We start from the raw sequence: 13,961 nt of genomic DNA on the forward strand, positions 1-13,961 counted from the left end.
TCAGGGGTGTCACAGGGTGTACGGCTGAAGCAGAGGCAGTGCCGCTGAGCCCGGGTTGGCTACTACTAAGTGGCTGACAGAACCACCGCAGCAGCTCACCGGCCCCACCCCCTGAAGAAGAAAAACAAAATGGGGGGAGAAAACACAAACATGGCTAGTGTCGGGCTTAATGGAGCAATCCTCTGTGCAATATCAAATGACGAGAGGCTGCCAGGGCGACAGAAGCTAGATAGAGCAAATTCAAACATGTAGACCCAATTTGTCTGCCATGTAGCAGCGAGGAAGTGGTGATAAGACATCTCCTATCAGATCCACTGACATCTCGGATGGACGAAGCAATTATGGGAGCAAGTGGAGGGAAATCTGGGCTGCCGGCGTCCCCTCGCAGGAGCACAATGCGCTTGTTGTATTTACGCTGTTGGATTGGCTTCCCTCCATGCAGGGAATAAGTGTCTCTCCAGCTAGATCAGCTCGCAGTTCTATTTCGCAGTTCTCTTGTTTTTGGTTCAGCATTTTATCTTGTGTATTATGGCTGTAGTAGCTCATTACATTTGAAAGTTGACAGGTTATATTGTTATCAGTGGAATTTAAATTCACAGTGTAATCGCCCCCATGAGGGGTGTGTTCACTTAAAAGTGCAGGATCCTTTAATTTGTGCAGAATGTGATCCCCTAACCCGATTTCTGGCCTTGTTTGTTTTCCTTATTTTTTACAAACCACTTCATGGATATTCATGAACTCTTCTCATATCGGTGTGATTGGAGCGGTGTCCTTTTCTACTTTATCTTGGTTATATTGTATATGATTTTTCAAAGAATATAACACATTCTTATTTGTAAATCAAAGTGGATGTTCTGAAAACAATCTGGACAAAAAATATTAATAGCATTGAAATATTTTACTTTGAAAACCATCTATCTGAATGTTTGAGATTGATTTGAATCCAACTCTTTTTAATTTCCAGAAGGCCATATCAAGTGGTGCAACTTTAAAAATGTAATGTTAAGAACTTACTGTATATATTAAGGGTGAATTCAGACCCAAGAATGAAAAATGAATGATATAAACTTGAACAAGCGAATCAAGCCTGAACACAAGTGATCCCTCCTATCAGTCAGTCAGAGCTTTACTCTTTCATCTGAATTTCTACTAAAACATCAAGCACTTGCAAAACTAAAAATGACTTTCTGTAAATATCAAAGAGGGGATTTTAAACCACATGAATCCAAATACATGGTTTTAAAAGTGAAATACTTCAAGGCTAAAAAGTGGATTTCAATATGAAGTATTTAGAGGCGGTTAATCAATTAGGTTTCAGCTGTTTGTAAAGTTCTAAGTATTACAGTGTTCCTTTGCCTCCAAAGACAAATGTGTACTTGCTTTTGCATTTTCAAAATTCAGAGGAACAACCCCCGTGTACCTGTACTTTCCTTGAGTCTTTTCTTTTCATGCCACTTTCTACTTCTACTCCGCTACATTTCAGAGAGAAATATTGTACTTTTTACTCCACTACATTCATCTGTTCCAGCTTTAGTTACTAGTTACTTTACACATTAAGATTTCTGCACACAAAACACATGTAGTTTATAAAATCTGATGTTTTATTCTAAAGTAAACTAACCAACAATATAACGACTACAAGTCAGCTGAGATGATCAGACCATTAAACACACAGCTGGTTGGATCCTTTACACACACTACAATGGGAGGAGAGTTCTTTACTTTTAATACTTTAACTACAATTTCCTGATGATTCTTACATACTTTAACTTAAGTTTGTTTTAATGCATGACTTTTACTTGCAGTATTTTTGAAGTCTGAAGTCTCTTTTATATAGGCCTTAGTGGTCCCCTAATACTGTATCTGAAGTCTCTTTTATATAGGCCTTAGTGGTCCCCTAATACTGTATCTGAAGTCTCTTTTATATAGACCTTAATGGTCCCCTAATACTGTATCTGAAGTCTCTTTTATATAGGCCTTAGTGGTCCCCTAATACTGTATCTGAAGTCTCTTTTATATAGGCCTTAGTGGTCCCCTAATACTGTATCTGAAGTCTCTTTATATAGACCTTAGTGGTCCCCTAATACTGTATCTGAAGTCTCTTTTATATAGGCCTTAGTGGTCCCCTAATACTGTATCTGAAGTCTCTTTTATATAGACCTTAATGGTCCCCTAATACTGTATCTGAAGTCTCTTTTATATAGGCCTTAGTGGTCCCCTAATACTGTATCTGAAGTCTCTTTTATATAGCCCTTAGTGGTCCCCTAATACTGTATCTGAAGTCTCTTTTATATAGCCCTTAGTGGTCCCCTAATACTGTATTCTGAAGTCTCTTTTATATAGCCCTTAGTGGTCCCCTAATACTGTATCTGAAGTCTCTTTTATATAGCCCTTAGTGGTCCCCTAATACTGTATCTGAAGTCTCTTTTATATAGGCCTTAGTGTCCCCTAATACTGTATCTGAAGTCTCTTTTATATAGGCCTTAGTGTCCCCTAATACTGTATCTGAAGTCTCTTTTATATAGGCCTTAGTGGTCCCCTAATACTGTATCTGAAGTCTCTTTTATATTGGCCTTAGTGTCCCCTAATACTGTATCTGAAGTCTCTTTTATATAGGCCTTAGTGGTCCCCTAATACTGTATCTGAAGTCTCTTTTATATAGACCTTAGTGGTCCCCTAATACTGTATCTGAAGTCTCTTTTATATAGACCTTAGTGGTCCCCTAATACTGTATCTGAAGTCTCTTTTATATAGACCTTAGTGGTCCCCTAATACTGTATCTGAAGTCTCTTTTATATAGACCTTAGTGGTCCCCTAATACTGTATCTGAAGTCTCTTTTATATAGACCTTAGTGGTCCCCTAATACTGTATCTGAAGTCTCTTTTATATAGGACTTAGTGGTCTTTAAGTAAAGGATCTGAATACTTCTTCCACCACTGCTCAAATCTTTGCTTCCCGTTTGTGATGATTTTTTTTTTTTTCTGAGAGAACCCGTTTAACTGTTCAGCATCTCCCTCTGAATCACCAGTCTTAGTAATCGTTTGCCTGTCAAGTGTCCGCCGGTGCATAGCGTGCATATTTAATCATAACAGTAATCCTCTTACCTTTCTACAGTTAAATTTCCAGGCACCAAAACCTACATTGACCCTGAAACCTACGAGGACCCAAACAGGGCTGTCCATCAATTTGCCAAGGAGCTGGACGCCTCCTGCATTAAAATCGAGCGGGTTATTGGAGCAGGTGAGCCCCCCCCCGTTCTATCGGCTCTTGTTGTTTAGTGACTCCGTGCTCTCATACATCACACTGACAGCCAAATATTTACACCCTGACACAGCTCCATGCATTGTATATTAGAGGGGGAAGAAGTTCATTGCAATGAATGTGCGGGCAGCGTCTGGTAGAGACAGTCACAGATTCCCCACAGCTGAGAAATTGCTGCCACATGGCTTTTACAGAGGCGGTCAATGGCAGTATCTTTGCATCTCTAGCATGTCTTATTATAGGTCTTGGTTACACTCCCCTGAGTATAACAAGATGTCGCACTCCAATTTGTATTCCACCACGGCACAGCTGCTTTGTCTCAAAATACACTAATAAATTTGTCATTGTGAAGGGTTTTTTGTACCCACCCACACCTCACTCTACTACTAAACTCTTTTAAAGTGGACAATACTCTGATGGTTTTATTTGACCGATCTTACATTGAGTCCATTATTCTATGGGAACTTTACAGTACAAAACAAAAGTTGTCTGTCCAAAACTGTTACGGAGGCCAGCAAGATAATGGGCATACAGCAGCTCTCTCTAACAAAGATCTTTGACAGACAAGATTTGCTGAAGGCACGGCCAATCTTGGCAATTAAAGCTGTTCAAGATTCAAGATTAACTTTTTTGTCCCACAAAGTGGGAAATTTGTCTTGGGCACTTAATCCGTGCTGCATAAAAAAACAACAGCAACAACACATACAACACGTACAACAGATACTGTACAATATCATACAGCAAACCATAATATGGCCCATTCTGTCACACACTGCATATAGTTAAACATTAATCAAAAATAATTAATAATAAAAAACAAATAAGTATCCGTGCAGAGTACACAAGCACAACAATAACTGAAATCTGCAAATCCCCATGATCAATCCAGGCCTGTTCGGCCTTTCATCTGCAGCTATTTAGGAGCTGAATAGACCCAGGAATCGTTTAGTCTGCAGCGAGGAACTCTAAACCCTAACTTGCATAACTCTTGAATGCACAGTTTTTTAGTAGTGTCACTTGGGCCTTCCCAATGACACTTTTAGAAATCACTTTCCCAGACAATCTCAAGGGATTTTATTTTGACACTGTTCGCTTTTTAAGTGATGAACTTGGTCTCAATCAATCTGTTGGTTGCGTGCTGCTAAGATGTTTTATGCCTTGTTTATTGCGTTTTTTTTGTTTTTGTTTTTTTAAATCAAATGTCCCCTCGAGGGGCAATAAAGAACTCTGAACTCATGAATGGTTTCATCCCACAAAGGTGAGTTCGGGGAGGTGTGCAGCGGGCGGCTGAAGCTGCCCGGAAAGCGGGACGTGTCGGTCGCCATCAAGACACTAAAGGTCGGCTACACGGAGAAGCAGAGGCGGGACTTCCTGTGCGAGGCTAGCATTATGGGACAGTTTGACCATCCCAACGTCGTTCACCTGGAGGGAGTCGTGACCCGAGGTAATCCCACTGGAATGTGAAATAAAAATGTAAAGTGTGAACTCTATGTTGGCGCCGCGAGACGGTTAAACATCCCGTGAGATCGGTTTCAACAGAGTTATATTTATCTTTTGGAGGTAAAGGAGTGCCGTAGTTAGAGTGGCATTATATCTGATTAAATTAGCTACAGTCCTTGTTTAACATTTTCTCATTTAGACGCTGTAATAAAAGGAGCAGATGGTAACTTTTAATTAAAAGCCAATGAAACACAGAGCTTAAAATAACTTGGAAGCAGTTTCGGCGCAGTTGTTTATTGTGAAGCATTTTGTAAGCAAACACGTTCAGCAATCAATTAATCATCTTCTTTATTGTCCTTCTTTTTTGTTCTCTAGGAAAACCGGTGATGATCGTCATCGAGTACATGGAGAACGGCTCATTAGACGGTTTCCTCAGGGTGAGTTTCACCTTGGAAGCGCAGGAGGCTGAAAGCAGCGTCTTTTTGTCACTTTTTATTTGCATTTGCTCAAATGTGTCCCAGAGAGCAGGCGGTCTGCAGCAGGATCTCTGCATCCCATACATATCATAAATCGTGTGCTAGAGCTGCTGCAGTGCTGTGACCTACATTTCCCTCATGGTCAGTGAAGATGGCTGACCCTGCCTGTGTTTCTCTGCAGAAACACGATGGTCAGTTCACAGTCATCCAGTTGGTGGGGATGCTGCGGGGCATAGCAGCGGGGATGAGATATCTCTCCGATATGGGATACGTCCATCGGGATCTGGCTGCGCGGAACATCCTCGTCAACAGCAATCTTGTATGTAAAGTGTCTGACTTCGGCCTGTCAAGGGTGATAGACGACGATCCCGAGGCTGTCTACACAACAACTGTGAGTCAATTAAAGTGCTTGCTATCTCTAGCCAGAGCCCTGTCTGAATCCTCTAATCAAGTCACAGCCGGTGCATGAGAATAGAGCACGCCCAGTCAGTCTGCAGAACAGCAGTGTAGATTACAAGACCCACATCAGAACAATATCTATTGCATTTTCTCTGCAGTCCAATTCTTTTTTTTTTAAACATAAAGACAGAAACAGGAACACGTACAGTTTGGGAGAGGGAAGTTGTAGAGTGCAGAGTGTTTGCATAAAACAAAGGTTGGGAAAACCGGAGACGACTTTAAAGAAACTTGAAAAAAGTATTCAAAATTATATTGACAGAAAGTTTACACCATTTTTAATATTCAAAACAGGATATGTTTCCATAGAATAGTCTTTATTATCATTGTACTTGTACAACAAAATTGTATGCAGTCCTTTCAGTAAAAGTAACCCTAAACATTTAGTAAAAGTGCAAAACAGGTAAATACAACCTTCTGACAATACACTCTTAATAAAGGCTTCATAAGTTGAAACTAATCCCTTATTTATAGTGAAATAATCATTTATTAATGCTTTATAGATCCGCTATAAGCCAGTAATAAGAACAACTTTTGGGTTGCCAGGTTTGGAAATCTTTTTGGCTGGTGATCATGTTCACTGTACACTGTCAGCACTGAGCGTAATAGAAACGCAACACTCCCATTGGTCATGGACATCTGTTAAGCATCCAATTCACAATATGAAACAACAAAATCAAATAATGAATTCCATGCTGCAACAACCAATCACAAGTGGAGCCAGACCAAATCTCTCCCCCCCAAAAAATAAATAAAAATAAAATATATAAACTCTATGAGCATATGCTGAGCGTATAAATACATATATATGTTTCGAAGGTCTACTAATGGGGATGAGGACAATAGTAGTCTGGAAATATGAGGAAAATAGTCTAGGGCTGTCAAAATAACACGTTAATTTCGATTAATTAATCTGAGAAAAAATAACGCGTTAAAAAAAAAATAACGCAGATTAATCCATTCCATATTGAGGTTTGACCCGGAGCCGTTCTAACACCATTGGACTGTAAAATGAAGGAGGGAGACGAGAATGTTCTGCCGGGATTATTAATTGGAACATTTACTTGTAAAAAATCTTCTTCCTGTCAACCCTGGCTACCGAAATCTGGTGCCTCTGATATGTCTGCTCTTCTCTCTGATGCTCTGAAACACAAACACCGCTGCAACACTATACTCAACAGCAGCTAACGTTAGCCTACCGCTAGCTAGTTAACACTATACTCAACAGCAGCTAACGTAAGCCTACCGCTAGCTAGTTAACACTATACTCAACAGCAGCTAACGTTAGCCTACCGCTAGCTAGTTAACACTATACTCAACAGCAGCTAACGTTAGCCTACCGCTAGCTAGTTAACACTATACTCAACAGCAGCTAACGTTAGCCTACCGCTAGCTAGTTAACACTATACTCAACAGCAGCTAACGTTAGCCTACCGCTAGCTAGTTAACCCCATACTCAACAGCAGCTAACGTTAGCCTACCACTAGCTAGTTAACCCTATACTCAACAGCAGCTAACGTTAGCCTACCACTAGCTAGTTAACCCTATACTCAACAGCAGCTAACGTTAGCCTACCGCTAGCTAGTAGCTGGATTAAACACGGTTAAAATGCTGACAGCTAACGCTAAACGGTGTAAAGTGTGACTGTGTTTTACTGTAGAGGATTCAACACCGATATGTAACAATCTGCAGCTGCTGTTGGAGAAACAACACAGACGGTGCGTTCACTGAAACTGGTAAACTACAGCCTCGTGGTGCATTTGAAGTTATTGTAATGTCCTTTTCCCATCTGGTTGTTGTTTTTGTCATTCATCAGCAATTTACTAGTGAAATAAGTTATTGTTATTGTTATACATTATTATTAAATCATTTCATTGTGACCATATGGCCTTAGCAATAAACAAGCCGTTCTTTAATGTCACCAACTGTTGTTTAGTACCCTTTTTTTTTCTTTTCTTTTTTTACTTTCTTAAAAAGTATCGGTTCAGGCACCCTTAATTATGTATGCGAATAATTTCAATTAATTAATCACAGAGTATGTAATTAATTAGATTACATTTTTTAATCGATTGACAGCCCTAAAATAGTCAAATATTTAGTGATGAAACAATTGCTCACTTCATTGACTTGTCAATGTCCAGAAAATGAATCACCAACTATTTTCATGATCAATTCATTGGAAGCTATATTTTAGGCAAAAGGCCAACAGAAATGCAGCTCCTGGCTCCTGAAATGGGAGCATTTGCTTACGTTTTTAATAATTGTAAATTAAGTCGTTTTGAGATTTAGACTGCTGGCTGAACAGAAGGTCCAAAAAATGTCACTTTGGGCTGTGATGGCATTGTTTACACAACGCTAACGTTATAAAACATTTCAATGCACTGCTTATGAAAATAAATGTAAAAAATACTCATTCATGAAAAGTCTTGGGTTATTTTAATTTCCAATAATCCATTAAGTCATGTCTATAGTTTTTAATATTTAAAAAGCTGTTAATAACTAAACATTAGTGTAGATGCTTTGCAGCACTGCAACAACGCCCACCAATGGGACATTGTTGTACTTAACAATGAGTAATAATTATCTACAACACATTGTTAAATTATTTACTAATAAAGTCATCAGTTGCCGTATTAAGTTTGTGGGAAAGTTGTTATTTCTTGTGTGTAATTGTAAAACTCTCTCTAATTGATGTTTTTATTTTAGGGGAAGATGCAGGATGTAATGAATTTGATCTTTACTCCAGCCACTGACCTGCGTTTTACCGAACAGGGCGGCAAAATCCCCGTCCGATGGACCGCGCCGGAAGCCATACAGTATCGCAAATTCACCTCTGCAAGTGACGTATGGAGTTATGGCATTGTCATGTGGGAGGTCATGTCCTATGGGGAACGGCCCTACTGGGATATGTCCAATCAAGACGTAAGTTTACTTCCTGCTATAAAGTCATTATGTTACTAAATCAATGCGTGTCATTCTGCAGATGGACTGTACTGTAAATGTAAATACGCTTTTCTAGTCTTAACAACTACTCAAAGCGCTTTAACATAGTACAGGAACCATTCACCATTCACACACATTCATACACTGTAGCCCGAGGCCTAAACGGTACTTTTGATACCAATTTTATGAACAAAAATAAATTACATTACACATTTCGGCACAAATCTTTGTAATTATGTTCCAGCTCTGACTACATGAGCCGTCTCTGTGTAACGTAGAGTCTTTCCTGCGTGTCTCTACGACAGGTAACATTAGACAGCCAATCACAGACATTATTAGATCTTGGTAGAAGCATGCTGCATGCAGATTGGCTCACTGACTCTGATGAGGTTTTACTCCTTAGGGATTGGAATTGGTTATTGAATGACAAGACATTTTTCGATATTTGATACTTTAGAGACAATTCGGTCGGTGCCTAAAAAGTATTGAATTCGGTACCAAGCCCTAACCAAGGATCAAAAAAGACATTGCTTTGTAAATCATGTAAATACACAGATATGCTCTGATTTTAAAGGGGCACTTTGAACACGTAAATATGAGTTCACTCGCCGAACAAAATAAGTAAAAAACAAAGAGTCATTTAAAGACATTGCCTTGTGCTCAGAGAACTTGTAATGGTAGTTTTTTTACTATTTTCTAACATGATGAGTTTCTGAACCATAAATCCTAACAAGCTAGTATAAAAGAGCATTAGTACAGTGGTTATGCATTACTTCCAGATTCACCCCCTAATTATCTCTTACGAAGTCATCCCACTAAAGCAGAGAAAATCACAGACAGAATCCCAGTTTGTGGTTCTTCTTTGAGGCTTTCTCGCGAGACCCTGGTGAGAACAGCTCGGCGGGCACGGTAACCTTGGGCTTAATTAGTTCAAGAAGTCTTTCTCTAATCATGCAGTCTAAATCCATTTCAAGGATAAGCAGTTGTGAAATGGGACACATAATAAAAATGAAGTACTGAGAGATTTGATTCTGGTTATTATTATAAATAACAGGAGTGGAAAACACTTGTCATGCAGAATGCTTTTGATTCAAATGTCTTTAAAAAGTGTGTACTTTACATTACTTATGTTAATGTGAACCAGTGTAAGTAGCAGCGTTGAACCAATTAGACAACAAGCAAGACACACAAGTCAGGGATGTAGAGACAGATCGGATTTTAAAGGGCCACTACACTAATTTTACACATCATGAATAGTTTACTCTTCATGGTCATCACTACTCAACCTGGGAAAAATGTTCCATAATGTCTTCTGTGGCTTCGGTTGAGATGATGTCATAGTGATGTTATCAAGTTTACCTGAGCTTGGTCTTGAGACTACACATTTTTTAAATCAAGTCCAAAAATAATAATCTTTAAAAAAAAAAATAATAAAAAAGAATGCCTGTGTTCTGTTGAGGTGTGGTGTTCAAAACATATGGTCATTCACCAATCAGGGAGGGTCTGCTGAAAATATGTTATGGATTGCATTAAGGGAAATGTAAGATTGAGTGTTTTTAGAGTTGGACCCATGCATGTGTGTAAATGTCAGGATACCTCGACTTCTGCTGCTATGATTGTGTAGCCTAGAAATCTAGACGCACCCTAGTGGCAGCAAATGTCATTTGCAGCCAGAGTCGTCTAGCAACTCTCCGTTGGCTTACGAGCTGGAAAAACCAGATTCTGGTCAGGCCAATCACATTGTGTATAGAGTCGGTGGGCGAGCTTAACGTAATGATGGCAGAGTTACGACGGATTCACGTGAATTCCCTGCTACTTGAAAACAAAGAAGATGGCTGCTGCTGCTGGCGAACAGCGGTCTTTGGAATTGGCTTTGGCCGCGACTTGGAGGACTTGGAGTTAAGCTTTTCTTTGAGAAAAGAAGAAAGAACGGCACTGAAGTCATTCTTAAAAAAGGAAGATATGTTCGGAGTTTTGCCGACCGGATACGGCAACAGTTTATTATATCAACTAGCGTTGCTCTGGTTGGTTGTAGAGCTATCCTATTGCGTGCAGAGGGAATTTGAAAGACAACCGTTTATCCTGCCCCTCAGATTGAGCCCTGCCAATGGTGAGTTCCCAGACCCAACATCTGGATGTGGGGCTGGCTTGTCAGGCAAATTCTATATTGCACCTCTGAAAGAGACAGATTTCAATAAGATGGTCACAATCGACCATCTTATTGAAATGTTACGCTTTCTGAAGTGCAATATAGAATGATAGAGTACTCCTTTAATCGTTGTACCAGTGTTTTGTCACCTTTCAATGAAACATAAAAGCTCCAGTACACTCACTTACTGCAAGAGAGGGAATTAGTTTACATCTCTCACATTGTACCTGGAACATAGACCGCTTTATGTTGGATATTTACAAAACCTAAACATAAGTGAAAAACAGCTTGCTGTAGCTGTATCCTAATAAGTCATATTTAAATAGGAGTCACTATAAATGAAGTTTAACCTCAGTCAAGCACAACACAGTCCAAACAAGCTATTTTAGCTCCAGCAATGCAGCTCTTCAAACTGAAAAAAGTCAAAGTACACACAGCTTCAAAGTCCCAGAATCTTCTCCCATTTGACTGCTGATGTTGTGAAACTCAGTGCACTAGAGCTGGAAGGGGAGTTTGGAGATTTGGGGGTTCTATTAGGTGCTGGAATGAAAATCAGAGAAGGTACCTTTAGGTGCTTTACCATCAAGTAAATTGTAAGAGCTAACTGACATTGCTCAGATTTTTCTTCCTCAATGAACACACTTCTTTTAACAAATGTCACAAGTTGCTATGATGGTTGACTCACCCGCAGTTCTCTGAGTGCTGTTGCCTGCTTTCCTGCCAACTCCCACTGAGGGAGTCCAACTGGGCCAGACCACTCAAAGCTGTTCTTATTGTCGGACACTTGGCACATTTTGATTGATGGCAGATGGCGAGTTAGTTCAGGCCTCAAGATTCCTATATGTGTTTAGCACCCACAACATCAGGCCTAAACATTGTTAAGATTCTCCGGCGCTCCAAAGCAGAGGCATGCTGATTGAACCATCAGACGTTAGAAATGCTAAACAAGATGGCCGGGCATTAAAGTGGCGCATGTGGTGTTTGGACGCTCGGCTACTTGACAGACATCAATGTCAGAAATGTTTGCACTTTGTCAAGATGTCAGCAAACCTCCGAGGGTACAGCAATAACGTTATTTGCATTTTTCCCCAGTTTCAGTGTTTTGACACCTTTTCCCTTCCATGACTCATTCTTGTCTGAGCAGTCTTGACAGAAGTAGCTGATGAATATATGCAGAAACGTACACAGCTCCGTATTCACACAATAAAGGAAGGGGGAGCTAGGGGCTCAAATCAAAGTGCACGCTGCACCTACCGTTCTCACAGCATTGACTTTTAATGAACCCTTTGCTGAAATGCATGCATGATGCAGAGTGACAATAGACTAGGTTAAAAGCTCCGTGCAAAGATCTTTTCTATTATTGATCACAGCTGTATAAATATAGCCTTTTGTTTACGCGCATGAACAATGTGGGAAATTCAACTCACAACTTGGTCTGCACTCTGGCATATAATGTACCGAATATCTACAATGTAACCTTACCTTGTAGTGCCTTAAAGGTAATCAGTAAAATGTTGAGATCAATTGTAAAAATGTATTCAGCCAGTAAAGACAGATATAATATGATCCCATCTGCCAAAGAGATGGTTGAAAGCCGAGCTGCAGCTTAATTTTGCACTAACTGAAGGCAGCAGATTGTTTTCCGACTGAGCCCTACAATAATCAAGCCGAGGCAAAATAAAAGCATGCATAACATTTTCAGGATCAGTGAATGAGAGAAAATGCCTAATTTTGGTAATGTGCCTGATCTGAATGAATCAAACAATCTTCTTAACATGACCATCAAATGAACGTTCATTTGTTTATTCCATTCTGGATCTCATATCCTTTGTAATGTCCATTATCGGCTATGACTTATTGTAACATTTTGCTCACCAACTTTACTGCTGAGACAAAAACAAAAACTGTTTTTTCCCCTCTGCAGCCAGCCTCATTAACAAGGCCCCGGCCCCCCCACTGACAAAAACTTTTAATCCTACATCCTGTCCTCTGTACATTCTATATATCCTGAACTTTTGCACATCCCTCAGCATTTTTAAACATCCTGCACTAATCCATACAACCTTGTTTTTCTTAATGTTGAACATTTATATTGTATATGTTTGTTTCTGTATTGTTTATTTCATATTAATGTTTAATATGTTTATGTTTGCACCAACGACCAAGGCAAAGTCATTGTGTTACTTATTTGGCAATAAATCCTAAAAAATAAATTGTTGTTTGGGGTGGTGGATGGGTCAAACAACACAGGACTTTCCCTCGTGTCACTGAAACGTACATTTTGTAACCCCACCCATGATCTTTTCCTAAACCGAACTGTCCTGTTCTTGTGCCGCATGTCAGTTAAATGTACGTCCCAACCCAGAGCGTCAAAAAGATGACTCCAAGAGTCCCGACCAGGAGCGTTTAAATATGACGCCAAAGGAGACATTTTGCGTCAATAACGCACACCAAAGACACCTGATCAAGCGTTGCTTTCTGACGCAATGGGAGTGAGAACGTGTTGGCATTACAGATAGAAATGAGAAGTAAAGACTTTGGGTCAGGGATTTGGGGGTTGGGGTTGGGGTTGAGGATGGGGTAATATTAAAGGCTCATACTAAACAGTAAACAGTTTTTCACTAAACAGTGAGGGTGATACTAAAAGCTGATTGTGAAGGGTTTGGGTTTAGGATGATACTGAAAGCTGATATTAATGCATCCATCTGTTTTGCATTCTCCAGGTCATAAAGGCGATAGAGGAGGGCTACCGTCTTCCCGCCCCAATGGACTGTCCGCCAGGCCTGCATCAGCTAATGCTGGACTGCTGGCAGAAAGACAGAGCCGAACGTCCCAAATTCGATCAGATAGTTGGCATCCTTGATAAGATGATCCGCAACCCTAACACCTTGAAAACCCCAGTGGGAACGTGTACAAGGTGAGGCAATAAAAAGCCTGAATGAATCATTTTAAAATGTGGCTTCATACAATAAAAGAATTTGAACTTTTATTTTAGTGCATTAGTGGATGATCCAAAGTGTCCAGTGGATGATTTAGCCTCTGTAGTTCACAGATGAAAGACAAATCCCAGGAGATCGATACCCCAAAGCAGCTTCCATGGCTCTATGGTCAATAGTAGGGCTTTTAAATCAATCTCTGTAATGAGTTCCTGGTACTTTAAAGTGCAGTGGGAACTCCAGACCTCAGTCTGACGTTTGTCAGATTCATTCTATTTGCAGTCAGAACATACTTTCCA

The 13,961-nt window shown here is 39.9% G+C and overlaps 1 protein-coding gene across 7 annotated transcripts in view; it reads left to right on the forward strand.

The window, feature by feature from the left end:
* Positions 1-13,961, forward strand: part of epha7 (eph receptor A7) — a 102,069-nt gene that overhangs the window by 80,641 nt on the left and 7,467 nt on the right. For 2 of the 7 annotated variants that reach the window (XM_078273989.1, XM_078273991.1), the window contains exons 10-15: positions 3,116-3,241; positions 4,521-4,706; positions 5,078-5,139; positions 5,360-5,569; positions 8,341-8,556; positions 13,450-13,643. In XM_078273989.1, the coding sequence (XP_078130115.1) occupies positions 3,116-3,241; positions 4,521-4,706; positions 5,078-5,139; positions 5,360-5,569; positions 8,341-8,556; positions 13,450-13,643 (994 nt within the window). The remainder of the gene's footprint in view (positions 1-3,115; positions 3,242-4,520; positions 4,707-5,077; positions 5,140-5,359; positions 5,570-8,340; positions 8,557-13,449; positions 13,644-13,961) is intronic. The other 5 variants (XM_078273990.1, XM_078273992.1, XM_078273993.1 and 2 more) reach the window with 3 other exon arrangements.

The sequence above is a fragment of the Sander vitreus genome, chromosome 18 (genome assembly GCF_031162955.1).
Source record: "Sander vitreus isolate 19-12246 chromosome 18, sanVit1, whole genome shotgun sequence".
NCBI classification, from domain to species: domain Eukaryota; kingdom Metazoa; phylum Chordata; class Actinopteri; order Perciformes; family Percidae; genus Sander; species Sander vitreus.